General features: G+C 49.0%; 1 protein-coding gene across 1 annotated transcript in view; it reads right to left on the reverse strand.

Moving 5' to 3' along the window:
- TECPR2 (tectonin beta-propeller repeat containing 2) overlaps positions 1 to 26,858 on the reverse strand; it is a 98,901-nt gene that overhangs the window by 46,110 nt on the left and 25,933 nt on the right. The window contains exons 4-13 of the mRNA XM_026515263.4: positions 26,562 to 26,693; positions 22,850 to 23,007; positions 15,062 to 15,374; positions 13,459 to 13,591; positions 9,726 to 10,040; positions 7,709 to 8,706; positions 5,873 to 6,056; positions 3,684 to 3,857; positions 1,648 to 1,828; positions 385 to 526 (exon numbers count right to left, since the gene is read on the reverse strand). Of these exons, the coding sequence (XP_026371048.1) occupies positions 385 to 526; positions 1,648 to 1,828; positions 3,684 to 3,857; positions 5,873 to 6,056; positions 7,709 to 8,706; positions 9,726 to 10,040; positions 13,459 to 13,591; positions 15,062 to 15,374; positions 22,850 to 23,007; positions 26,562 to 26,693 (2,730 nt within the window). The remainder of the gene's footprint in view (positions 1 to 384; positions 527 to 1,647; positions 1,829 to 3,683; positions 3,858 to 5,872; positions 6,057 to 7,708; positions 8,707 to 9,725; positions 10,041 to 13,458; positions 13,592 to 15,061; positions 15,375 to 22,849; positions 23,008 to 26,561; positions 26,694 to 26,858) is intronic.

A 26,858-nucleotide genomic window follows, 5' to 3' on the forward strand; every position in this document is an offset into this window, starting at 1 on the left:
TGTTGTCTAGCTCTTCTCAGCCCATGTGTTCAGAATTAAACATCATTATTACCTAGGTCTTCAAAAGGGTATCACCGGGCTTATTTAGCACATAAGGATAAATTTCTAAATAACACCAACACAAAAAAAAGAAATAATAAACAGCCCATACATTTAAGCAAAGAGAGTTTTACAAGTTACTTCCTACAATGAAAAGCCCTGGATATTTCTAATGTGCTCAAATACAGCGAAAAGTCTAACTCGTCGAAGAGTAAAGGTGAATGCTCTTAATTTAATTCAACCTCCCCAGTCTCTTTAAGGAGAAGAGAAGGACTATAAAAGGGGGAGCAGAGCTCCCCACTCAGGGAGACGCCCTGGCCAGTGGCCCTGGAGCGGAGCACCTACTTGCCACCAATGGTCGTCATCTCCCTGGGGCTTCTTGGAAACGACACCAGTTCTGAACCACAGGTTCCCTCGGATGTCCAGGGCCCACAGAGTCTGCTGGTCCCCAAGAGTTATACAGACGGGTTCCAAAGCTTGCCTTTCACTGGAAACAGGGAAGAGAACACGGGAGTCAGTGCCCACACTCAAAGCGCCCGGCCTGACTAGGAACACCGGCCTCAAGTGTCTCCCGGGAGGGTTGAGAGCCCACCCACAAGTTCCAAGGAAGGAAGCTCGAGTTTCGAGTTACATTACTGTGCAGTGTATGTTGCTTACATGTGTGGCAGCCTCTGAAAGACATACTGAAAACCCGGCCTGGTGGGGAAAGCCCCCGGGGAGAAAAGAGCCTACAAGGAAAGTGCGTGGGCACATCAGGCGCCTCTGCTTCCCTGCTCCCTCCTGCACAACTGAGCCAGTGGAGGTGCCCCCCATGTGCCGGGCTGTGTGGGGCAGCAGCAGCTGGGCAGACACTGCCTCTCCGTGGGCAGTGCCCTTCCCCCTCCCGCCCCTCTGGTACAGCCCTCGCCGGCTTCGGGGCTCAGCTGGGCCACGCTCTCCGGGTTCGGACCAGCTATGCTAACTGGCACAGGCAGCTACCCGCTCTGGGGGAGGGCAGGGCTGGGGGCAGCCACCTTTGCACACCCAGCCCAGCCCTGCTGTGGCTCACAGTAGCTACTCGCTCACATCGACCAGGTTGCTAGGTTCAAACCAAGAAGATTGTAGTCTAATTTTTCTAATTAGCAAAATGATTGGATGGTAAATTCTATAATTAAAATTTTGAGTGGTATAAGTAACCAGATAAATTACCATTCAGAGATCAATTACCATTGACAAGGATAATAAAGAAAAATATTTGGCCCTAAACCCTTCAGATTCTACACAGAAACCACCCGACAGCCCTGGGCAGTGCTGAATAGAAACTGTCATGAGAGACCCGTGACCATGTGATGCTTGACGTCACACAAGAGGGCAGCAGCATCTCAAAAAGCTAAGCTCTGACCCAGTGCCCATTCTGCCAGACAGAGGCAGGCACAGGGCGTCTCCATGGTAGGGCAGCTGCCATTGGCTCTGACAATTCCAGAGAACACTATTACCATGGAGAGCTTCAGAGTAGCAGCTCTGCCCAGGAAAGGCTCCCATGGGTGCATTAAGGGGAGTCAAGCTGACAAAGAACCAAGGGTGGGACAAGCAAGATGATGAAGACGTTTCTGCTCCTCCTGCTGATACCTGACGATGTCACATTTCCACTGCTCCCCTTCAGGGCAGAAGCTGCTCACACCCTCCCGGTACAGGAGGGCTCTCTGCTCTGTCAGTGCCCACACCACGCTGTTTCGGGCTGTGACCTGGGACAGTGGGTATGGACAGTCGACTTTTACGGCTCTGGCACAGGGGCGATCCACACTGAGACCTGCCAGGGAGACAGACAGGAAGCCCCAAAGACACACAATCAGGACTTCACACCTCATTTGTATTCTGTTGTTTGCTTATTTTTCTTTTTTGGGGGGTTATTTTGCCATATTCTTTTATAATAAGTACTTTGTCTTTTTAAGGTCTAGTCAACAAAAATTGTTGTGCTTAAAATGGTTAAGTTGGGCATATGTCTGAAGTGCTCTCAAATGCTCTTTGAAAACTGAAGGAATAACAATTCAGAATCCACTGGTGTCCCAAAGTAGCTTAAGATGTTCTGGAAGAAAAAGAAAGCCCAGGGCAGGAGAGCAGCCAGACCTTGAGCCAAGAAGGCCCAGGCCAAGAGCAGCATATGCTTTACGGCTGTGCCCCTCAGAGCCTCGGGGTAAGCCGAGCTGCCGCAGCTGCGAACACCAGGGCTCTGAGGCCTCCAGCCATCCTCGCGCAGCAGCTCCAACAGAGCAGCTGCCCTCTCCTGCTCCTACCTGGTTGGAGGGGTGGTTCCCTAGATGAAAGGCGAGGTCCATCACACAGCAAGGCAATGGAAGGCCAGAGCTCAGAGTCCCTGATGCCCTGTCCAGGGCTCTTTCCCCCACCTCCTTGCAGCCTGTCTGCAGCTTGAAGGCACTCCTGGGGAAGCTGGCAGAACAGCTGTTAACTCAAACCCCATACTCTGTGGCATCGGCCTGCAATTAGTTCTCCGTGCTCAAATGTGTTCCCCGACTGCTTACAGAAGCCCGATGGTACCACATCCTTGGTTGTATTCCTCTTCCACAACCGGGGGAGTCACCTGCGGGGCTTTTTACACTACACATCGTCAGGTCCGCCCTGGAGACCAACACGGTAGGTCTGGTACTGCCGGTTAACGGGGCACCCGTTCCTTAACCCCAGGCCAGAAGCGCTCCGTTTCCTCACCAGGAACAAAACACAAATGCCCCTGGAAAATGGATATGCATCTGCCTTTCCAGAGCTATTCCCACTTGAAGGGAGAAACCAGGGCTGGCACATGGCCCAGGAGCTGGCGAGGCTGACCACCAGGGCTCAAGCAACGGCTTCTAGGAGATGCCGGCCCCCCACATGTGAGGAGGAGCCAGATGTGCAAAGACTTTCCATCTCAGAGAACCATCCCTGGCTGACAGCTCATAACAGAGATTAAAACAATCTCCCCAGATCAGCAACATTAAATGGTTAAAAGATTGATCTTTACGTAAATCCAATATGGCCTCTTGACAACCTAAAAAGAGCTCCTGCCCCATATCCTTTCCAGATGCTGATAAATCACATTGCCTTTGGAAACTAATACCCCATTTTGCTGACAATACATAAACACCCACTCTCATTACAGTTTATTTTTAATACACAAGTCCCACCGAGTCTCCTGCAGCAGTTGAAGGTTCCCCTCAGGGCAGTTTATTATGACAAATTGAACTGCTACTCAGATCAAATGATTTCTGGTTGTTTCTTCCTGACCCACATGTAAATAAGTATACAGAAGCAGGGCTCTGACCTGGCTGAAAAAAATCCAGCCATAACCTAAAGGAAAAACTGATTCTAATGTCACTTCTCTGTTACTCCTTCCCCTTAAGATCTGACATTGCAGCACAAGCGATGGGCAACGGTTAGCCGTAAGGAGAACAAGAATCTGTTTCTGTGTCTCACTGAATAACCCTATTAAATCTTGCCCTAAATTTGTCCAGGGTTGAATGTGAGTCAGTAGAAGGAAACTGCTAATATATTCCAATGGCAAATACTCTCTTTCCAGAAGTATTTTAATTTAAATTGATTTTTACCCCTTATACATTGTGACAGCGCTAAGCGTGTCACTAGCAAAGCGAGGGGCAGTAGGGTGCAGTTACCTGTCTGCAGGTACAGATCTCCATTTGTCCTGATGATCCAGGCTGTGTCATCACTCAGGGCCACAAACACTGCCTGGGGCAGGGCTTCGTACCAGTGCCGCTTCCCCTTGATGGTCACTTTTCCACAAGCAAAAGCTCGGTTAGATTTCTGTTCAATCTTCCAGAGAAGGGCTCCTGGAGAAATAAAAATTCTATTCACCATCCAGTAAATATGGACAATTACTTACACAAAAACTTCATTCTAATCGCTGTGGGGGAGACAGATTTCTAAAACCTCTCTCCCCTTTTGCTTCTACCCCAACTGGGGAAAGAGCCCACGGCTCTTGGGTTTGGGTCCTTGGTCACCACCCACCAGCTGTGGGTGTCAAGTCACCTCCTGTCTCCATGCCTCACTTCCTCCTCTGTACCTTACAGGGCTGCTAGGGAAACTGGAGGTGAGAACAGACCAGGGACACACTGAGCCGGACAGGCCACAGACACTCCTGACACGGACAGGAGCAGTGCTGATGCGGTTACGTCAGGAGGCAAAACTCGTGTCCCACCAGAGGTTGCAAAGTCCTAGAGGGATTCAGAGGGGTCACTTCCAGACCAACTGAGGGATAAGATGCACGGAAAGGAGGCGTTTAAGCTGGGCTGTCTTTTTTTACTCAGAAAGGGACTCTGATAAACAGAGAGAAAGAAGGGGAGGGAAGGAGGAAGACACAGATGGAGGGTGTGACACAGGCCAGGCAGCCATGTGTAAGAAACCACCAGAGGACTACCAAGAGCACAGCCAGGCTGGACTAGAGGGTCTGACGGGAAGAGCTGAGGTAAGAGGAGAAAAGCGAGATGGACGGCTCAGCCCGAAGCACACCCTGAACACTCTGGGGCTCTGGTGCCCCCCAAAGACAAGGGCACTGCAGGACAACTCAGTCAAGTACACTGATCTGGTGGGGACAGAATTCTTACCACATCAACAAGGGCCGGAATGTTTTGCCAACACAAAGTAATCAATAGAATCAAGACAGAACCAAAGTTTCTAAATGGCTGGGGAGATGAACGGTAGTAAATGACAAGAGAAAGAATTAAAACGCACAATTTTATAGCACCAGCAATTGAAGTACACTGTGATCTCAGCCACTCGCTAAGGAAAAACATTTTTCAAACAAGCAAAGAGATGAAACAACCTTGAACAAACTTGTATTTTAAATAGTGACAAAGACCAGGAAGAGTTCAAGGAAATCCATTTGACACACAGTAAAATTACAGGGGATGAGTCTAAGGTCACAGAGTACGTTCTGTCTGACTTCTACTCCAGTGTCCTAACAATAAGAAGTGACTATGAGGCAAACACACATAAATACATCTACTCTATCTACCCACCCCCCAATAGGTGAAGTGGCCAACATTATGACAAAACAGATGAGCAAATGATTCTGGACAGGGAAGGAAGGTATAGGCTGAAAGCCTAGTAGAACCTCATTCAGGAAAGGTCTGCTCCAGTTCACTAAAAATGGCTAGCCTGACCATGGCTTGCAAGAATGAATGCATTTTTCTTTTACACTCAGGGAGTAGATGATTCAGCCAAAGCATACACATCACTCATTAAAGAATAATTTCTAGAAAGGAACCCAAATAATCTGAACATATCCAACATATCCATGGGTCCATCTTCATTCGTTCAGTTGCTTTAAAGCAATGCTAAGAAACAGGAACACAGAGGCGCCTGGGGGGCCTCAGTCAGTTAAGCGTCCAACTTTTGATTTCGGCTCAGGTCATGATCTCAGGGTCATGAGATTGAGCCCCGTGTTGGGCTCTGTGCTGGGTGTAGAGCCTGCATAAGATCCTCTCTCTCCTCCCTCTGCCCCTCCCCCCATAAAAGAAAGAGGAACACATATTTATAAGGGGTTAATATGTTAATCTTTTTTTAAAAAAATCCCTCAAAATTCAAGCAAATAGTTTGCATAGCTTATAAAAACATGTCCATATGTTACCATTGCAATTAAAAAAAACCCCACAGATTCAAACTAAACATCCATTTATTGGATGTTTATTCATTGATGTCAAATGAAGCAAGTCCTGTTCTTTGGAGAAAACCCCCCAAATGTGCAGGTAACCGGCCAGTGCGCTGCAGGGATGGCGCTGTGGCAGGGCCTGCCTTGGGTCGGGCCAGCGACACCGGCAGGAGCAGGGAGCCGGGGGAGGCCAACCTGAGGGTGAGACCGCCACCTGCTGGACGGCATCCTCAAACTTCTGCCAGCGGAGCCCAGCGCCTGGCAGTGCGCTGCAGAACAGGCCGCCTTTGTAGTCCAGGCACCAAATGTACTTCTCGGAGACCGCCAAGCTGAGTATGCCGTAGCCAGGGCCAGAGTATCCCATCCAGCTTTCTGCAAACTAACAAGGACAGGGCCTGGTGAGTTGTTCAGCAGAGCACACAGTCACACTGTCGTCAACAAGGAAAGCGTGCAGGGTATCATTCAAGTCGCAGAGCTGAGGATCTCTGAGAAGCCATGCACGGACCTGCTATCTTTGGACCATACTCCGAGAGAAGCGTTCTGAAGTGGAAGCTCCTGTCCCCCATTAGGACCCCAGAGCATACCCGGGTAACGCTCTGTCATGTCAGAACACCCTTCCTAACGCAGTGCTTACATTAAAAGGACCGAGCTTTACACACAGGTGTACCGCACTTCACACAACGTGCGTGCAGATCGATGTTTTGCGCATCGGACCCTTGCAGGTGCACGAGGAAGAGCAGCACTACCACCACCTCTGTGTCCTCACCCTCGGGTTTTAAGCATGGTCCCAATCACTGGACACAGGACACATCATGTGGCTGATGGAACTCTGGCCAAGACACTCAGTCTGGCTGAATTTTATAGGCTGATGTTTTGTTGCTACAATTCTTTTTTAAAAAATCAAAGCTAAATGAAGTCTTTGCAGTTAAACAGTTTTCTGAAACTGCAGAAGAAATCAATGTGCTTGCACAATCGCCCAAATGTGGAAGTTCGCTGCTTCACAGAGAATGGCACCCGCCCCTCTCAATTCAGCCCTGCTCCCCATGATGAGTGCCACCCTCTCCCCCTGCCCCGCCAAATGTCACAAAATCTCTTGGCTTTCTAGCTACTGGAAAGGGAGGAGGGGGGAACCATGAAGGGAGGGAGAAGTCCTCTATGCGCCAGGTTCCCTCTCACCTGGGGGAGGGCTCTTCTAAAGTTCTGGCCTAGAATCCTGACAGCCCCCACGAAACATGGTCTGCCTGCCCGGTGCATCCTGGGTGGGCGCCCTCTCAGACTTCCCACAGCCCTGCACTTTGCTTGCCGCCATCGGCAGAGAGTCTTGCTCAACCGAGATGATCGGCAGGCATGTCTGGCTCTTCCTTGAGATTCTGAGATGCAGACTGGCTATCCATGCCCCACAGTAGCCAACACTGAACACAGAACCTGGCAGCCAAAGGCACTCAAGAAAGGATGGGCACAGGCAAGACTGAGTGGACGGTCTAACCTTTTGGCATTTGTGTCAAAACAAGTAAGCAGTTCATTTCACTGCCAAGGCAGGACAGCACAGAGCCGAGAGGGGTCCCGGGGCCAGCCTTGCCCTTCACTTGCTGCGTGACCTGTGCAAGCCATTTAACTAAGTCCCATTTCCTCCACTGTAAAACGGGGACCGCAACAGCACCTCCTTCGTGGTTTGTTTACTTCTTAGAGAAGCAAATGAGCTGAACTTACAGAGTGCTTAGCATGGTGCCCAGCACGTGGCAAGAGTTGCCCAAACAATACGTGTCATCAGCACAGGGAGAATCTACTGGTACATTTGGGGAAAGTACACATAAGTTCACACTCATAATCCACACCTCACAACGACTTAGTAGGACAAGTTGTAACACCTGGTTACTTCTGAAACCCAATACACTGAATAATAATTACTTGCTAAGAAAAGCAAGCACTTTGAAAAAAACTCTTTTTTATGTAAAATGACCAAAAATAACTATCTTTAACTACAGGGGTTGGGTGGACCCTTAGGAAACTGGCCACCCCAAACCTACATACCTGATCTGACTTTAGCAGCCCGGTATCATCTGTGCCAAGCTGGCTCAGGTCCTGCAGGGAGCGACTACCACCGAGCTCTGTCACACTCGTCTCCGAGGAAGAGGAAGGCAACCCGTGGGCATAGATGTCCTCCTCATCACTGGACGTCAACACCTGGTCCCGTGAAGGCTGCTCGAGCCGAGGCTCACGGGTGTGAGCTGCCAAGGCAGAGACCAGGGGCGTCAGCCGTCCTCTCACACCTCCCGAGTCACATTCCGAGGCAACAATTTCCTTCAGGCCTGTGTCCCTGTCAGTGACAGTGTGCCAGGGATGCGAGCCCAGGTGGCCGGGGCCCCCCATGTGTGTGAGGAAGCCCTGCTCTTTGCTGGGCTCCTCGACACTGCCTTCATCAGCTCCAGTCCCCGGCAGCCGCTGCTCGGCATGGGGGGCCCAGCTGAGGCTGGGAGGCACCGGGGGTGAGTCCGGGAAGGGGACTTCAGAAAAGGTGCTTTGGAGGTCATCAGGCTCCCTGTCCCCCGCTTCCTGGGCCTCAGCAGAGCTGTCCTGTTCTTGACAGGGTGACTGTCTGCTATTCAGTCCATCGTCTACGGGACAAGGCTCCTCTCTGAGTTCTGTAACATCACTACCTTCCACAGCTTCTCGCAGCTCCAGGAGTGCAGTCCACACCCCACTGTGTGGCCCGGTATTGTCTGCACGGTTACACCGTGGGACTCCAGGTCTGTCGCCATTCCCTTCATTCAGGACGTCAGGGGCAGGCTCAGGCACCTCCAGGACACTGAATGCTTCGGGGTCAATATTTTCCTGCAGGACACCATTCACCTCACCACTAAGGTTACTCTCCTGGTCAGGAGACTCTGTGCTTGACCGATCCACGAAGCTGCCCAAACTTGAGGTCATGGACAGCAGGTCTGTGTTCAAGGACTGGGGACTGTCACCCGGAAACTCATAGCAGGGCGTCGATTCAAGGGAACTGTGGCAGGTGTTCCTGCTTCCACCTTCTAATTTAAAATAAGAATGTTTAAAATGGGGTATGACTCCACATAAATAGTAAGAGACTAAAAAACACAATTTTGGCTCAAGAAAAAAAATACATTTTAAATGAAGGATATTTAAGTGGTGAAGAATAAATCTTTCAAGTACGAATTATCCCCATGCAGAGATGTTTTAAATGGACGCAAACATTAGACACACTGATTGGCTCTAGGCCTCGCTCAAGAAATGTTAATGTAGGGGCGCCTGGCTGGCATAGCGGTTAAGCGTCTGCCTTCGGCTCAGGGCGTGATCCCAGCGTTCTGGGATCGAGCCCCACATCAGGCTCCTCCGCTATGAGCCTGCTTCTTCCTCTCCCACTCCCCCTGCTTGTGTTCCCTCTCTCGCTGGCTGTCTCGCTGTCAAATAAATAAATCTTAAAAAAAAAAAAAAGAAAGAAATGTTAATGCAGGAAAACAAAGGAACAGATGGATGGCAGACCAGTTGTTTAATATTATTAAAATGCGTAGAACTCTGTAAGTATGTGTTGCTCTAGAGGTCTAACGGGAACCAAGGAGTAAAACATTGAACCATTTCTACGTTAAATCCCATGTCTGGTAACCTGTCCAACACTAAACGTAAAACGACCCGTCTAGACATCAGTGTAAATCTTCTATTTCCATGACTTTCCATCCAGGCTCATAGCATCTCTGGTCTAATACATGCTATACATGGATACATCAAAATTTTTATTTCAATATTGAGAAGTATAAACCCAGACCCACCCAGCAGGGTAGTAAGTACACAGGTGTATGTTACATTATTTACACCTCACGAGGGTGCTTTCGGTGTGCGTGGTATTCTTTTTTAACATATAAAATATTTCACGGTAAAACTCCTTTGAGGAAAGAACACACGTGTTTTCTGAGGGTCTTCTCTGCTTCTCACTGAATGGGTAAGGGCTCATTCAGTGAAAGCAGCACTCCCAAAAAGTGTGTAAGAACGCCCCTAAGTAAGGAGTCAGTGTGTGCTCTGCTACGGATGGTACCTGTCTTCTTCTTCCTCTTCTTTTTCACTTTCAGAGGCTTCACGACAAGCTCCTGGTCAAAGTCTTCTGAGCTAATCACACTGAATCTCTGTGAGGCGGGCTGGCTGCCCCTCCCCAGCTCTGGAGCTGCCTGGAGCCCGGAGCCACTGTCGGTGGAGTTGAGCGAGCTGCTCCTGCTCCTTGGCTCGCTGGCCACGGAGCTGGCCACGGAAGAGCCCCGGAGTCTCGTCTCAGAAACTGGCGCCCCTGACGGCTTCTCCATACGCTGCCCGGGGGCCTGCTCCACGCATCCTGGCGTCTCCAGACCATCTCGCACTGAGTAAGAAGAGCTGGGTGTTAACGCCGGTTGTCCAAGAAAGTTGACATCTCTTTCAGGTTTGCTAACCCTAAATACCCTCCTGCTAAACTCAGAGAGACTGGCCAAACTACAAGAACCACACAAAACATTCCAACAAACGGTTCTGTGCTCCAGGAAGTGCACACACCAAAATTAGGAAAATGGTTCATCATGGCTATTTTCTGTAAATAGCTCAATAGGAAAGGGACACTAAATATATACAGCATTTCTCACACCCATTCACAAATAATTCCTAAAGAAAACAAATGACCTGTTTCTAAGGAAAGGGCTTAGTGATATCCCCTACTTAGACCATGCCTTAAATATAAAAGAACTCAAAAGGCACTTGAAAAATATATGTGTACCTGTATTTCTTAAAATCTAGGGAGAGAAAGGGAATTTTCCAAGAGAACAAACCCAGGACAGAGAAGCGAGTTACTGAAGTCAGCGTCCAGTGTGGGCAGAGAGCAGCGTGAGGATGTGGCCATGGAGGGTCAAGTCACCTTGCTCTGTGCCCATGACTAAGAGCCAGCAAGTTTCTCACTTTCGTGGACTCGTCCTTCTCAACACAACACCACAAGGTCACCACGGCCACAGTGGTTCCAGCCCTAGTACCCTCTACAGTATGGGCCACTTCAATCCGCTCAGCCATCCTTGTGATACTGAGCGTCTACTATGTGCCCGCCACCATTCTGGGACCACCAACCAGACAGATGGGAATTCCTGTCCTCTTGTGAGGGTGGTCAGGGGCAGACCACGGGCTGCGGTGTGCACAGCTGGGGACGGACAGGCAGGACTCTGCTCGGAGCGAAGCCTGGCCAGGGAAGCGACTTGTCAAAGATCACACGAGCTGATGGCAGGTCTTGTCTAGAGCTGTCCTGTCCAATACAGCAGCTACTGTCACGTGTAGCTGTTTTAAAGTCAGAATCAAATGCTAAAATTCAGTTGCACTCCCACATTCCAGGTGTTCAGGGGCCACTGTGGACAGTGCAGGTACAGAGCTCTCTCACTGCACAGACAGCAGGGGTCTAGAGCTTACTTCCCTCCTGTAAGCCGCATGGGCCCCGACCCCTCCGTGCACGTGCCAGCTCATGAAACTCAAGACTCAGAGCTTCTTCACTTTCCACAGAAATGATAATCTGGAATGATACTTATCCTGACTTACCCTCTGACTTAAGAAGTAATTCACTCCCTACCCCACCCCCACCCCACCATCTCTTAAGAGACTGTAAAATTGGGGCCAAGATAGCCCTTACGACATTTTCCTCTTTTCAAGTCCTAAATATCTGGCTCATGAGAGACCGTTTGGGATACTTTCCTACTAACTACACTTTGTATTCTGACATTACAAAAAGACAAAAGGCTATAGTAATGCTTTGGGTCCCAGGAGCCTGCCTCCTGGAACTCCTCTTCCTCGACTTGCTCCCAGCTCTAGAAGGCCTTGGGTTTGCAACTGGCCCACCCACTTGGGTCCAGGACCTCTACTTCCTCTCCTGCAGTGACTGACACCAGCTAGTGCTGGTGAGAGCAGAAGTAATAGCAAAGATGCCCCCAGGGACAAGATACCCCAAGCCCATGGCTATGGCAAGAAGTCCACATTTCTGACCAATGTAGCCAGGCAGGAGAAGCAGGAGAAAGGTCGCCTGAAGCAGAAACTGGAAGACAGGGCTGGTGGATCTGGGGCTTGTCACTTACCCCCCAGTCCTCAGTTTTCTAATCTGTACAACAGGGATACCACGGATTAACAAACACTCACTCACTCAGGGCTTCTGTGTCATATGCTACATTGGGCCACAAAGCTGAGCCACAAGATCCTTGCAAGCAAAAAGTTTATTATTTTGTGAGGTAAGGACATGGTAAGTAAATGGCTCCCCAGTCACAACAGCGGTAGGAGGAGTAGGCCCCTGGGAACTCAAGTGAAGACAGGGAGAGGCTGACTTAACTAAAGCACTCAGGAAAAGCATCAGAGATACAGACAGACCTGAAGTGGATCTTAAATAATGAGCAGGGAGAGAGCAGAGGGCAGCAGCCTGACAAAAGCGGCCACGCTGGGGAGCGCCACACACCTAGCACTCAGACCCGCCTGGGGTGCTGGGGTGAGCGGGTGGCGGCAGGAGCCCAGAGAGAGCTGGCAGCAGTGGCAGGGGGCACCCTGCACGCCACCTCAGACATGGCGGCGACAGGAGTGCGGTGAGCAAGGAAGGGACAAGGCCGCCCCCAGCCCCAGGAGGAAGGTGGCCTGGCTGGGGAAAGGCAGTGGCAGGACCACCCGCCTCACGTTTCCACAGGCCTGTCATGAGCATCAACCAAGACACCTGTGAAACTGCTCCATGAACTCCAGAGGCTACACGTGTGCAGGGGCTCTGGGGCCACACGGATGTGCCCGGTGTGCCGCTCACATCCCCACAGCAGTGGTGCCTTTCGTACTTCACTGCAACTTCCAAAGCCCCAGTCTCCTCACCTATAGAACCAGTACCTTCCATTCAGGGTTATGTTCAGGATTTTATGAGGTCATGACTGTTAAGTGCTTAGCAGTCTCTGGAACACAGTGAGAACCAAGTGAGTGACAGAGAGGAGGGGGACAGCCTCTCCTCCTCCTCCCCACATGGCTGTTGTCACCATCAGGAACAAGTTCACTGATGAGCCCCAAATACACAAAGTACTGTGGATGTGTGCACGAGAATACACATGAAGATTCTTTGCTCAATAGAATCTGGACTTGTATGAATTACAAAGAAAAGTCAAAAGCACAGAGAATGATCAGTGCTATAAGGAAGAACTGTGTGGAGGATAAAAGATATGTTCCAGATCACAGATTTCAATGTTCTAAAATCTTGGCAAATCTCTATCTTTTGAAGTAGTAATCCCACATGCGGTCTCAGATTACCAGTGACCAATCACGTGGGTGCTCAGTTCTCCTCACTATTCATCCAGCCTCCCCAGCTTCCAGACCCATGGAACCACTTTACCAAATGTGAGGTTGATGTGAGCCTTTAAGTAGGTAACTTCAAGAAAAGTATTGTAAACCATATTTTAAGAATCACAGGGGGGCGCCTGGGTGGCTCAGCTGGTTAAGCATCTGACTCTTGGTTTCAGCTCAGGTCATGGTCCCGAGGTTGTGAGACAGAGCCCCGAGTCAGGCTCTGCACTCAGCACGGAGTCTGCTTGAGATTCTCTCCCTCTCCCTCTGCCCCTCCCACTACTCGCACACACACACTCTCTCTAAAACAAAACAAACAAAAAAATCTTAAAAAAAAAAAAAAATCGCAGGAAACCCTCCAAATACTTCCTTGTTTAGATAAAGCTACAGTCATTTAACTAACAAAGTAATGGTAAGGTTTATAAATTATAAACTACAATTACACATACACAGTACATTTTATAACAAATACAAACCTATTGATGCTAGTCCTTCAGGTCTGCTTGAAATTCTTATAATGTTCCTATCTCCCTTTAAGAAAAATATTTCATTTTCTGTGCAGGAAACAGACACGATATCACCTGATCCTTCCAAACCAGCAATTGTGGCCTGTCCCCCCGCCAAAAAAAAAAGAAAGAAAAGAAAATCACACAAGCAGGCAATAGTAATAGATGAAAGCATACAAATGTGCAGGAACCCAAATGAGCCAAATGACACCTGTGCTTTGTTACGCCCACTTTCTCAAACTTCTTAAGAGTAAACAAACGCAAAGGTAGGGAGTATCCGACAGTACGTGACCTGGAGTCATAAACCTTGCCAGGGAATGCATGAGACTGAGCGAGCAGCTCACCCCACCTCTGGGCACTGGGAGCCGTGTCCTGCCTGGCTCCCCTCCCCCCAGCACATGGAGCTCATGCCCCTCAGGAGGACCTGCCTGTCAGCCTCACACAGCTGCCCCGGTCTGTGCTTCAGGTGCCCTGAGCTGGGGGGGTGGGGAGCGGGCCAGTCCAGACCCCAGCCTTGTTCCTCCATGACGCCATGGCTCTGCTCGAACTCCTTTCCTGACTCTTGTTCACTGGGAGAGTTCCAACTCGATTCAGACATCACCTCCTCAGGAAATGGTCCCTGGGGCGCTCAGCCTCAGTGACATGCCCAGGACTCGTCACAGCTCACAGCACTTTGTACAAACGCCCATAGGGAATGCCGCTCTTGGGCTGGAGTGATGTACTGACCAGTCTAGACTCCTACTGTGTGCACTCCCGTGGGAGAGACCAGTAGACACTGCAATTCATGGCTCTGAATGAATGAATGGAGAGAGGGAGGGGTGCCTAATACCACCTGAAAACAGGACATCCGAGTCTGAATGATTTTAAAACATTCTCTTTTCTGCTAACAGTAAAATCAAGAGGCAGTTCACTATAGAAAAAGGGTCTAAATTCTTTGTTAATTCTTAAATAATCCTGATGAACATCTAGAAACATGCCATTAGTTTGAAAGCAGCCCATCATGTTGCCACGCAGACTCTGATGGCAGCCACAATGTCTGCACATGGGCAGCCCTTTTGTCTCGTGAAGTTAATTACACCTGTCGCAGAAAGCACTGGGGGTAAGGATTCAGAAGAAAGGAACTGATACATAGTCACCAAACCTCTCAACCCCACTCACTACGAAGCGTGCATCAAGTTCAAAGAGTATTCAGAGAAAGAAGAAAAATTAAGTTGTCTGTAAGTGGAGAAGAATACAAAAATGCCTTTCAAAGTGTTCCTTAAGAAGAGAAACTAACTCAGGGCTAAAAGGCAGCTTGATAGCCCCAGCCCAGCTCACCCTGCCCTCAAGTTCCAAGTGAGGAAGCCACGCCAGGCAGACGAGACTCCTGCTTAGAGGTTCTAAGAACTCCTGCTAGAAGGTTCTACTAAAACCAAATCTATAAAAGAATCAGACCCTGACCTGATTTCCTTGACTGGCCCAAAGGAAAAAGTAAAGCATTAGAATCAATGCTGTTCCTTCTATCATTCTGAGAGATGGTCTGTGGACCAACATTGTAAAGACACCCAAGATGTGGTGCGATCACGTCACTTACCTGGTTGATGGTGTCTAGAAGGTAAATACTATATTCATTCCAACTCAACACCCAGCCTTCTTGAAAGAAACATGAAACTAGCCCCAGGTGTTTCTCAGGTAAGCTGCAACTTCCCCTGTTGGAGGATTCCAGACGTGGGTACAGTTCAAAAGGCTTGACTCCTCCAGCAAAGACATCTTTTAAGATAAATGTGGCTTGAACAGTCCCATGGATGTCTGCCTTCCACAGTCGGAGCCCAGGCCGTGATGCGTACAAGGTCAGATCACTCTGCTTACAAAGTCCTGGTATAAAACAAGCTCCAAATTTCCCAGTGCTGAAATTACAAAAAAAAAAAAAAAGAAAGAAAGAAAGAAAGAAAGAAAGAAAAAGGAAAGAAAGAAAGAAAGAAAGAAAGAAGGAAAGAAAGAAAAAACAGGTATGAACTGATTTAAAGTGACAGTTGTCAACCCTTGATACCAACTCAAACAAGAATTTTTTGGATAAGCCTAAACAAGACTGATGTTTTTTCAAACCTCTTCTATGGTTTGTTCTGTTGTTACAGGAACAACATTGCCATCTCTGCGTCGCCTCCTCCCCGTAGCCCCCTCAGAAGTGTGCACGCGCTGAGCATGCAGCCTGGCTCATGGCGGCCGTCATGGTGATGTGCCCAGGGCTTTGTCCCCACCCTCTGGCTCAATCCTCAGGGCAGCCCCATGAGGCCAACAGTACAGGTCCTATGTCAGAGAAGAGGAAATGGAGGCAGAAGCTGACAAATCCAGGTCTGACCATACTCTCCCTGCTCGGAAATTCTGTTCCTTCTAACGCCTGATTGTTGTCCTCACTCCATCCCAGCGAATGAGCGTCATGTCTACAATTGAGTCTAAACTCATCACAGGGACCAGCTTCCCATCTGGTCCCCAGACGTGGCAGTTTTTTCCATTTTAAAAATTATGAAATACCTAACACAAAAGAATGTATGTTTTATATAAATAATATATATTATTTTATACTAAATACACTCACATTTATAGGCATATAAAAGTTATGAAGTCTAATAAATGAAATGCACATCCAGGAACCCATCCCTCAACTTCAGAAATAAATCATCAGTGACACGGGTGATGTTCTCCCGTGCTCCTAAATGTTCCTGCCCCTCCATTCCCCAGGTGTGACCACAAGACTGAATTTCGTGTTTGTTATTCCCTTGCTTCTATTATTGATAGTTTAATGGCATACCTATGTATCTTAAACACTACGTATTTTAGCATTGTCTTTCATTTGTATTAAAAAAAGTATGATGCTATTGCATACTTTTGCAACTTGCTTTAAACGTGTATTTCTAAGATTTATCTTTACTGATAAAAAAGCTACAGCTCATTCATTTTCAGAGCTACACAGTATGCCACGTTTTTTTTACTCACTCCCTTGTTGATGGGTATTTGAATTATTTCTACTTTGTCATTTTAAACAACAGTGCTACGAGCATCTCCGTGCAGACCTCCTAGCACGCAGGTGTATTAAGGGTCTGCCCAGGCTCTCCTGGAAAAGAAATTATTGCACTGTTGGGTAACTGTTGGGCTGCTGAGTTGACCACATTCAGGTGTGAAAGACAATTTCAAATTATAGCAACCTGTGCTCCTACCAGCAATCTGAATTCTTTTTTTCCCCAAAGGCTTTATTTTTAAGCAATCTCTACACCCAATGTGGGGCTTGAACCCACAACCCCGAGATCAAGAGTCGCATGCTCCCCCAACTGAGCAGGCTGGGCGCCCCTCTGATTTCTCATGGTCCCACACCTTTGCCCAATCTCAGGCTCCTACCAGAACTCAAAGTTCAAGAGTTTCAGTCCACCTTCTCCCCAAAATCCTTCTCTGATTTGAAACAGTAGAAAGAGTACTGACTCTCGATTGACAGCAAGGCTCAATTTCCAGCCCTGACATTTGCTGTGTGCTATGCACACTTTCTGGAGCTCAGTTTCCTAATCTGTAAACCAGGGGTAATCATTGCCATCTCAAAGGTTAAAGTGAAGATTAAGTGAGCCAGTCTATAAAGGCACAAAAGCACTGCTGGTGACACTGTAAGGCCACACACAGGGCTACAGGCGCTCACAGCTGGCATCAGCCTCTAGTTCCATGCACGCCAGCACTGCGCACTCCCCACAGGCCCCGTGCCTCTCTCCTCACCGTCCCTGCACACAGCAGTGCGCCGGCCCTCCTGAGGGGCTGTCTCCAGGGCCCATCCCCCACAGTCACAAAGATAGAGTTATCCGGACGTTTTTCTGCACGTCAGTATCTCCCTAGGTCCCTCTGGCTGCACAGTAACTAAATCCCTCTGGATAGGGCCCAAGGAGGATGTCGAATATCAAATTCAGCTTTGAAAGGAAGATTGTTAGATTAACCAAGATGGTTCTAACGCTGTAGATCATTCACGGACAACTCTATAATCAGCATCGTGTTTGATTACTGCGTTTGGTGGATTTGTTCTGGAAAGATTCTCTAAATAGACCCAAAGGAATTCTAGCAGGGCAGTCCCTAACCTCTTCCTCTTGCCCTTCCTGTCAAATAAATTTCTGTTTGGTGACCCAATTGTTACACGTTTTCCTTCTATTTATAGGTCCTCTTAAAACCCTCTTGTCACTTCCACTTTGATTTGGTCACCTTGGGTAACTAAAGCACGCACCTGAACGAACACTGAGTGAGTCCTGCGTGGTGTGTGACCATGGTGCTGCAGGCAACATGAAAGATAAATGAGACGAGATCCTGGCCCTGGCCGAGAACAAACGGGGGCAGACGTGTGCATGTGTATGAATCACGGCGAGAGCATCTGAGGCTCGAAGGGCTGCCCGAGGAGTCCGGATGGGATGTGTCCTGACTGGGGCAGGAGAGGGCTGAACCCGGGACTATTACCCGGCTGAGGAAGGGACGGGCACTCTGGGGGAAGGAACATGACGAGAGGGTCCTGGTGGGTGGATGGCTCTAAGGAACTCTGGAACGTGTGGTGTGTGAGTTGTTGGGGGGATGGCAGCTAAGCTGGGGATAACTAGCTAGAGCAAGGTGCAACCTGTCCTAAGCCCTGTCTTGGTGCCACCCACCTGCGGCATGATTCCTCAGCACTTGCTGCTGTCATTCTGAAGTGGACACTCAGACTCCCACTTTTAAGGTCCAGGAACTGCAGGATTCTTAAATCATAACTAAATTAACCTACTTCCTTAATTTTGGTGGCAGTCACTTCTAGAAAAATCACTGATGACTTTTTAAAAATACTTTAATTCTATGAGCCGCATTAGTGTGAAAAGAGTATTTTTTTGTTTGTTTTTGTTTTTTTAAAAGATTTTATTTTTAAGTAATCTCTACCCCCAGCATGGGGCTCAAATTCACAAGCCTGAGTTCGAGAGTCTCACGCTCTACCGACTGAGCCGGCTGGGCGCTCTGAAAGGAGTTTTCTAACGTGCTATATAATCTCTGGGGCCGCAGACCTGAAATGCTGAGTGAGGACAGAGAGCCCGAGGCAAGAGAATGACAGTGTAGGATGGGTGACAAAAGGCTCAACAGCCAACTGCCCACAGGCCGTCACACAGGCACGACGGCAGTGACCACGTTCCAGAACCTGATGCTGGCTCTGCTGGGGCACAGACTCTGCATGTCCACACCCAGCACGGACGGCCACACGCAGGGGCCCTGACGACAGGGCTGCATGGGACACCTAATAGGTATGGAGAGGGTTCCCATGAGGAGAGCAAACGTACAACACATCTGGGGACAGCCAAGGGCACTGAGGTCTTCTGGGAGTAACGTGTATTTTATCTGGTCCGGTCTGAGGAGGTTCACAAACTCCACCCAAAAAGGACGACCCCATACCCCAACACTGACTTCCTCTGCCTGCAAGTGCCCCCACACCCATGCTCTGCTCCCCGCTGAGAACACCCTGGCCCTATCCAGGCCACGCTGTCACCTACCAGCAGGCTCCAGGGAGGCCACGACGGGCACCGCCATCTTGTGCCCTGTGCCAGCCAGCACCTGCCACCCAGCCCATCTTTACAAACCTCTCACCAGACATGCTCCCCCCAAGGGGCCCCCTCCTGTTTTCCCTTCAACAAAAACCAGCCCCCTAAAAAGCTGTCTCCGAGCACTGCGATCCCGTCCCCTCCAGCCCTTTCACCCTTGGCCCCTCTCCATGAGCAAGGCTGTGTGTACCACCAGGTCGCCAAATACAAACGTCTGTCTCAGGCCGTCTCTTGGGGCACAGCTGCTGGCCCTGCGACACTTCCTCCATGTGGCCTCCAACTTCTCACTCCTCTGAACCTTCCTCACACCCTGGTCTCTGCCAATGCCCAGAACAGAGAGCCCCCCACTTCTCCAGCTATGCTCACGCCGCAGCGAGCTTGTCCATCCCAGAGCTTTAAATACCATCTGCATGCTACAGGCTCCCAAACGCACACCCCGGCCCACCCGCTTCCCAAGACGCACACCTGCTGCTCCCGCCCCTTTGGCCCTCCCCTGGGAGGGAGACTATGCTACCTGTCCACAACAGACTCTTCTATCCTCCCCCAGGCTTCTCTAGGCCAGTGCGCCGCCACTCCCCCGAGGGCTCAGCCACGGCCTCTGACTAATCTCTCTCTCTCACACCCCAGAGCCAACGTGTCAGCAAACCTGCCAGCTCTGCCCTCCCAGTATTCCTACCACCCTGCCCTGGTGTAAGCCCCTGGCTGGCCCCCCTGAGCTGCCATTCCTGCCCCCTCCAAAGAGCAGCAAGGGTGACTTGCCCTGGTCAAAGCCTCTCATAACTGCTGGTGTGCTAGAACAAAGCAGCCCCCGGGTAAGGTCCACAAAGCCTACAGGATGGGGTTCTGCCCTGGCCCCTCTTCTGCTCCACATGCACATAGCCTTGCTGCTCCCCAAACTCTCAAACGCTTGGCACACACAACACTTGGTCTCTCCTGTGGAGGAGCCGTCCCTGCCTGCCTATCTAGAGCACACACCCGTGTCCTGTGCTCCCTTCTCTCTAGTCCATATCCTGATTTATTACTACCGAACATTCTAGAACATAGTGATTTAATGTTGGTCTCCCCCGCCAGGAATGTGAGCCCCCTGAGATTAGAGGTTTTCCCCGTTCACAGCTGTCTCCTCAGATGGAGAAGGCTGCCTGGGGCACAGCAGAGACTCGGTGAGGATTTTTCAATGTCACATGAATAAACACTGTTCCTCAGTGAACTCACCCAATGTCGGGGTCTCAATGTCACCTGCATCTAGGGATTTCCAGGCCTGTAGATGTCACTCCTTGCTACGGCTCCCGCTTGACTACTACCTAACAGGCACCTCCAGCTCGATATGCTCCCAATAGAACGGATGTCTGACCTCAAACAGGCTTGCCCAGTGTGCCCACCACAGCTACCCAGCTGCCACAGTCACCAGCACAGAAATCTTCTTTTCTTCCCCTTGCCCCATATCCAATCCATTATCCAGCCCCGTGCTTTCTATCTCCAAATTACAGCTCCCTCCACCTCCCCGGCTCCTGATAGCCACCACCAGGAGCCAGCCTCCATGCCTGCTCCCGGGACTCCTGCGGTACCCTCCTCCCTGTCCCCCTCCTGCCCATCTCCAGTTGAGTCTCCACACAGAACCCGGGGTGAGCTCTGAAACGTCATCGCTCATGTTGCTATTCTCCTGCCTAAAGCACTTCAATGGCTTTTTGTTATGCCTAGAAGAACTCGGGCAATAGCACGTGGTCCCCACAGCCCCCGCCCCTAAGCTGGCTCAGGCCTTCCTTTCCAATCTCATTTTCTACGAGTGTACCCAACCCACTTCTCCCTGGTCACCCTGGCCCCCTCTCGCTCCCCGAACACTGTAAGCCCTGGCCCAATCTGCAGCCTTGGCATTCGCTGTCTCCTGAGACCAGAACGCTCCTCCAGCAACTCTTCCCAGGCTTGAGGCTTTTGCTCAAATATCGCTTCCTCACAGAAGTCTTTCTGGACTGTTCTAAGAGAACGTGCCACCCCCACCCCAAGGCTTCACCCTGTCTGCTCCACAGCACGCACTGCAGCCCACACAGGTACCCTGCATGAGGGCACAGACGTGTCCCCTGCTCACTGCTGTCCACTGCGCGCTGCCCCCCCAGGCACACCAGATGCCCTTTCTGAACCACAAATTCATGGCACGCAACAAAAAAACAAGCCTTGAAGACACAGAGGTGAACAACTTTTCCATTTATTCTGTGGTATCCCCACTCCTCCAGGGCTCAGTGAAATAGGCCTCCTGGGGAGAAAGGGGACACATCTGTGTGCGTCCGCAGCCTGGAACAGTGCCCAGGACAGGCCAAAAGACCGACAACACATGTGCACTGGGAGGTGCTCATGGAAACTTGCTTAGGTTTCCACACCAGAGGCTGGAAGACCGGGTTTTAAGAGGACTATTGGCTGATCCACGTGAAAAGTAACTGGTTTTCATCTCTCTCTTTATCCTCCACTATCCTTCCAAAAAGAGTGCAGTAAGACACTGATGACAAGTCAGGACAAAACATCAGGCAGAAGAGGGGGACACTGGCAGAGGAAAAACTAAGATGAAGATGTGTGGAGTCCCTAAGCCGAAGCTACAAATCCGACTGCGTTTTCCAGGGGCCAAGAGGGAGAATACTGCTATGCTATCAAAAGGCTAAACTGCTGATGGAATTGGGGGTGTATTCAGCATGCAAAACAGAAGCCAAAGGGGAGGCTCGACCAGGTCTTTTAACAGCTAAGGGCTGCCACGCTCCGCCCATCTGACCTCCCCTTCTCTGGGCCATCTGTCATCCGCCCGGCTGTCACCACCAGCCTCCACGGGCCCTCCTTCGTGGGTGCAGCCAATCCACGTCTCACTGTCAGCCTGCTCGCCACACTCCCCAGCCCACCTGCTACCCTGCCCCTCTGAGCCTCTGTAGGCAATAGTGCCCCTTCACCAGGAACTTCTCCAAATCCTGCTGCCCAATCTACAAGCTGCTGGCACCCATCCTCTCTCCCTGCCCCCACCTGGCTCTCTGTTCCTCTCTCCTCAGGATGCGGGGGTGGCCCCACACGCTACCAAGTCCCACCTCACTGACTCCACCCCCACGTAAACCAGGCCCCAGGGATCTACAAGTGTGTTTCTGGCAGGGAGGTCACCCATGGGCTCCTGCTGCCTCTTCCCACAAGACTGGTAGGCGACTGGGCTTGGCCTACCCCTTCTCCTGCTGTCCTTCCAGGTAGTAGGTAAACAGGGGGAAGCCTCCCCCTCCAGCCTGGAAGCCTCCCCCTCCAGACCTTCCCCACTCCTCGCAGCCAGTTCTACTCCTCCCTCGCCCACTCCCTCAGGGGTCTGCCTTCACCTCCAGGCTGGGTAGAAGCTTCGAAGCACCCCGCATGTTGCTCAATAGCAGGTAACACAACTATTAACAATTTTTCTGCTGACTTTATTAAGTTTCCATGATGGCGGGCTCACATCTACCTTGTCTGCCAGTTATCCCCAAGCCTGGCACGGCCCACACGGTGCAGAGGGGTCCCTGAGAAGGGGCTGTGGTGGAGGGGCACCCGCACAGGAGTGGACCCAAAGCAGACCACATTGGAGACTTCCCCAGATCCCGGCACTCGAGGCAGGGAGGCCACACGTGCAGGTGCTTGCAGCAGAACAAGAGGGACACACTCTTCCTGTCTGATGCTGGGACGAGGGGCCCCAGGCGGGTTAGGGACCCAGTGGGAGCCCCAGGCTTAGAGCCGCTGTGAGCTTGCACAGGGCAAACGGGAAACCTAGGAAAACTTAAAGCCCCTCTGTAACCACCATGCTGGGGCACTGTGACGCTTACCTTTTCCTTGGTTGTGTTCCAATTTGCTTGACAGACTTTTCTTCTGTGTAAAACAGCAGGCTTCTTTGTAGTGTAGACACGAGCAGCACTTTCTGGCTATAATCCAGCTGCACGATTGAAGACGGCTCTTCCAACACCAAATGCGAGTTACATACACCCTGTGAGAGAGTCCAGTTAAATCCAACTCAGCGTGCAGTTAAAGTAACCCGACTTCCTCTATGACCGGGAAGCATCCTTTTGTTACTTGTATTTGGGTCAGATTACACCTTAAAATGTATACTGTTAATTCTCTTGAGATTCACTGTCAACCCACTGTGATGAAATTATTTGGAAAAGTTCTCACTAATGAGAAAATAACGTTAACACCTACCTCAGGCTAAATCAAGTTTGGCAAGAAACATTTAAAAATTCTGTATCATTTCTTTTAAAATGTTCTCAGTAGACAGTTTGAAGAAGAGCCCATGAAGATCTAAGCAGAAATATGTTACACTATGAGTATTATTTATTCTGGTAGAACACAAGAGGACTTTCTATAAAATTATTGTGGCAACTATCACCTAAGGTCACATTACACTCTTCCCCCACAAAGAATTCAAAGCAATTCTGGCGACATTATATCCTTGCCAACTGAAAGGGTCAGAAAAAACAGAACTAAAATAATATTAAGTATATTGAAGAACAAAGGTAAACTCTAAAAGGCATTTTACTGCTAGCACAAACTCTATTTCTTGGTGTCAAAAATCTGCCTCTACAAGTTACTCCTCTCCTGAACCAGTTTCTTCAATTGTTTAAGAAATCCTGATGCATTACCACAGACCTCTGGGGGTGGGGGGAGCAGCAATCACATTTACTGGTAAAATTTACATACAATAAAATTCACCCTTTTTAGAGACATGATTCTATGGATTTTTTTAAAAAAAGATTTTATTTTTATTTATTTGACAGCGAGAGAGACAGCCAGCGAGAGAGGGAACACAAGCAGGGGGAGTGGGAGAGGAAGAAGCAGGCTCCCAGCGGAGGAGCCTGATGTGGGGCTTAATCCCAGAACGCCGGGATCACACCCTGAGCTGAAGGCAGACGCTTAATGACTGAGCCACCCAGGTGCCCCTGATTCTATGGATTTTGACAAATGCATACAGTTATAAAACCACCAACACAGTGAAGATAGAGAAATTCTCATTACCCCCCAAATATCAAGTACTTTTAAAGCAGATTTTCCTCTCATATCTGTAGTTACGTAAACTGTGGCTTTTCAGTTTTCAACTTAGCTTATAATGCACTAAATTTATTGTATGAATTTTACAAAAACACTCAGCCTCCCATATCTTTTTTTTGCAAATCTCTTTGTACTTGCATTTTTTAAAAGAACTATCAGAACCTCAATAAAGCTGGGAAATAAGTTACCAGCATGCTAAGGACCCTGTTTTCTACATGTGGCTTTCTCTCCACTTCCTGAAATGTGGGCTGGGGAGCAGTGCTGTCCTGGTGCTGCCTGCGGGCCTGAACAGAAGGAAGATACAACACAGGGACTCCTAATAACCCCAACACTTTCCTGCACAAGAGTGGTTCTCAAAGTGTGCTCCGCAGTCCTTTCCACAGGGTCTGCAAGGCCCAAACTATTTTCATTATAATACTCGGTTCTGTCTGCCTTTTTCACTGGGCTGACATTTGCACTGACACAAAAGCCACGGTGGGCAGAGCAGAGCGCTGAATGCCACTAATGGTCACTGTGTCCTCTGCCACCACTCAGGGAAAAAACCTGCGTTTCGCTGAAGACTGTCTTTGATGCAGAACATTTATAATTTCATTAAATCCTGGCTCTTGGGTAGACGCAGTTCGGAATTTTGTGTGATAAAATGGGGCTTGCACACCAGTCCTTCTGCTGCACACTGAGGTCCTCTGGTTCTCTCAAGGAAAAGCACTTGCTTCACTGTTAAGAGCCAGGAGCTCAACCAGCTGCTTTTTTTTTTTTTTTTTCCACAGAATGCCATTTTTATTTGACATACTATAATTATTCAAACATGGGTATTGGCAGACATTTTCTCAGATGGAACAAAGTGACCTTGTCACTTCAATGAAAACAAGTAATCGTATTTGTTGCTGATAATAAATTTCAAGTTTTCAAATGAGGATTAGAATTGAAAACTTGTATCGACCCTGTGAACTTGAGCAACTCCCAGTAGCTAAAGACTTTTCTGATCAGAACGATGGTGATATTAACAAAGATGCGTTCTTTGAAATTATATAATTAAATGTGTCAACATTTGAAAAGATATGCTTCACTCAGTAGATCAATATTTTCCAAGTGACCAAGACATGATATTACAAAATCACGCGTGGATGAAAGAGCCATTCAAAGTGCAAGACAGACCACTGGATTTCACTGTAATAAAGTACAAAAAATCCACCCATATGGTTTCAGCTTCCCAGTTACAACTGACCTTTAAAGAAACCACCATCCGTCAGTTGGGGGATAAGATTAATGAAGAATATCCACAATTCTCTAAATAGGTTATTACAATACTTGTCCTGTTTCCAACTACAGGTCTGCAAGAGGCCAGCTTTTCTTTTTATACTCCAACCAAAACAATGTATTTGGGACCATTTATGCAGAATGCAGCTGTCCTCCATCAAGCCAGCCATTAAAGAGATTTGCAAAAATGTAAAGCAATGTCTTTCTTTTCACTTGTTTTAAAAATATTTATTTTCATAAAAATGTTATTTCTAGTAATAGGTTTATTATTTCAAAATAAAATAAATATTTTAAAATTTCTCAGTTTTAATTTCTAACATGGTGCACTTAGTAGCTATAACCTGTACAAACAGCAGCTCTTTGGGTCCTCCTTTTAAGAGTGTAGAGGGGTCCTGAGACCAAAAACTTTGAGAACTACTGCTAGAGAGAACTTGTAATAGGTCAGTCATGGACTGGAGGGACTAAAAGCCGCTTGGCTAGTAATTGCTGAATTCCTACTACGTACGAGGAATGAAGGCTACACATAAGAAAACGAGAGGCTCGTGACACCAAGGTGTTCAGTCTAGCTGGGCAGACACGTGACCCAACGAAGCACAGGCCTGCACAGAGCCACACGTGCAGTGGAAAAGGTGCGGGTTTTGGAGCAGAACCTGTTTGAAGCTGAATTCTGCCAGGTGTTCACTTGTGACCCGGGCTAGTGATGGGGTTCTTCATCTACTGACGGGGAAAGAGCGCACATAGCTCAGGGTGCCGTTGTGAGGATTAAAAAAAGCAACAAACACGAGGGTAGCGGCTGGGCACCAGGCTGCCACCACACCTCCTCTTCCTCTGCCCGCTCCCTCCCACGCGAGAGGCAAGGTTTGGCTGGGGCGAGCCTCCGCCCCCTCAAAGCACTGACCTCTGTCCACAGTTATGATTATGAAAGCTTCGCATGGCTCCTACAAACCCTTCAAGGAGAGAGGAGTGACAATGGCGTCTGTTCGAAGGAGCAGCAGGAGACAACAGGAGAATGAACACTGTGAAGGAAGGGGCCAGTGCAAACAAAGGCCAACCCTTTAGTCACAGAAGTAGAAGCTTAGAAAATGTTACAGAGAAGTCCTTGAGGGAAAATGTTACAAAAAATAATGAGATTATAAAGGGACAATTATTGGGAATACAAACTGACTTACTAAAATGTAATTATGGACATAATTTCTCCAAATATAAGAAGGCCAAAAATATTTCTGGAAATAATCTTACCTGGTCTAGATCCAGAGAAGAATAGACAATTTTCCCTTTGTCATCTCCAGAGAACAATTTCATTCCATTGGGGCTCCAAGCCAGAGCTGTTATGCTATTTTTGTGAATACCGGTGACATCAAATCTCCGAAGCTGGGAATCAACGGTAAACACATGCACAAGGAGGGAAAGGGATGGACACAGTGAGATGGGGCTCTGTGGGCACAGGGGTACACAGTCCTTCCTGCTCTTGGAGGAGCTGGTTTTCCCAACCTTGTTTTCCAGGCAAAACCCTGCACAAGGTTCCCCCTGGCTATT

Source organism: Ursus arctos, unplaced genomic scaffold (assembly GCF_023065955.2).
Source record: "Ursus arctos isolate Adak ecotype North America unplaced genomic scaffold, UrsArc2.0 scaffold_25, whole genome shotgun sequence".
Lineage (NCBI taxonomy): Eukaryota > Metazoa > Chordata > Mammalia > Carnivora > Ursidae > Ursus > Ursus arctos.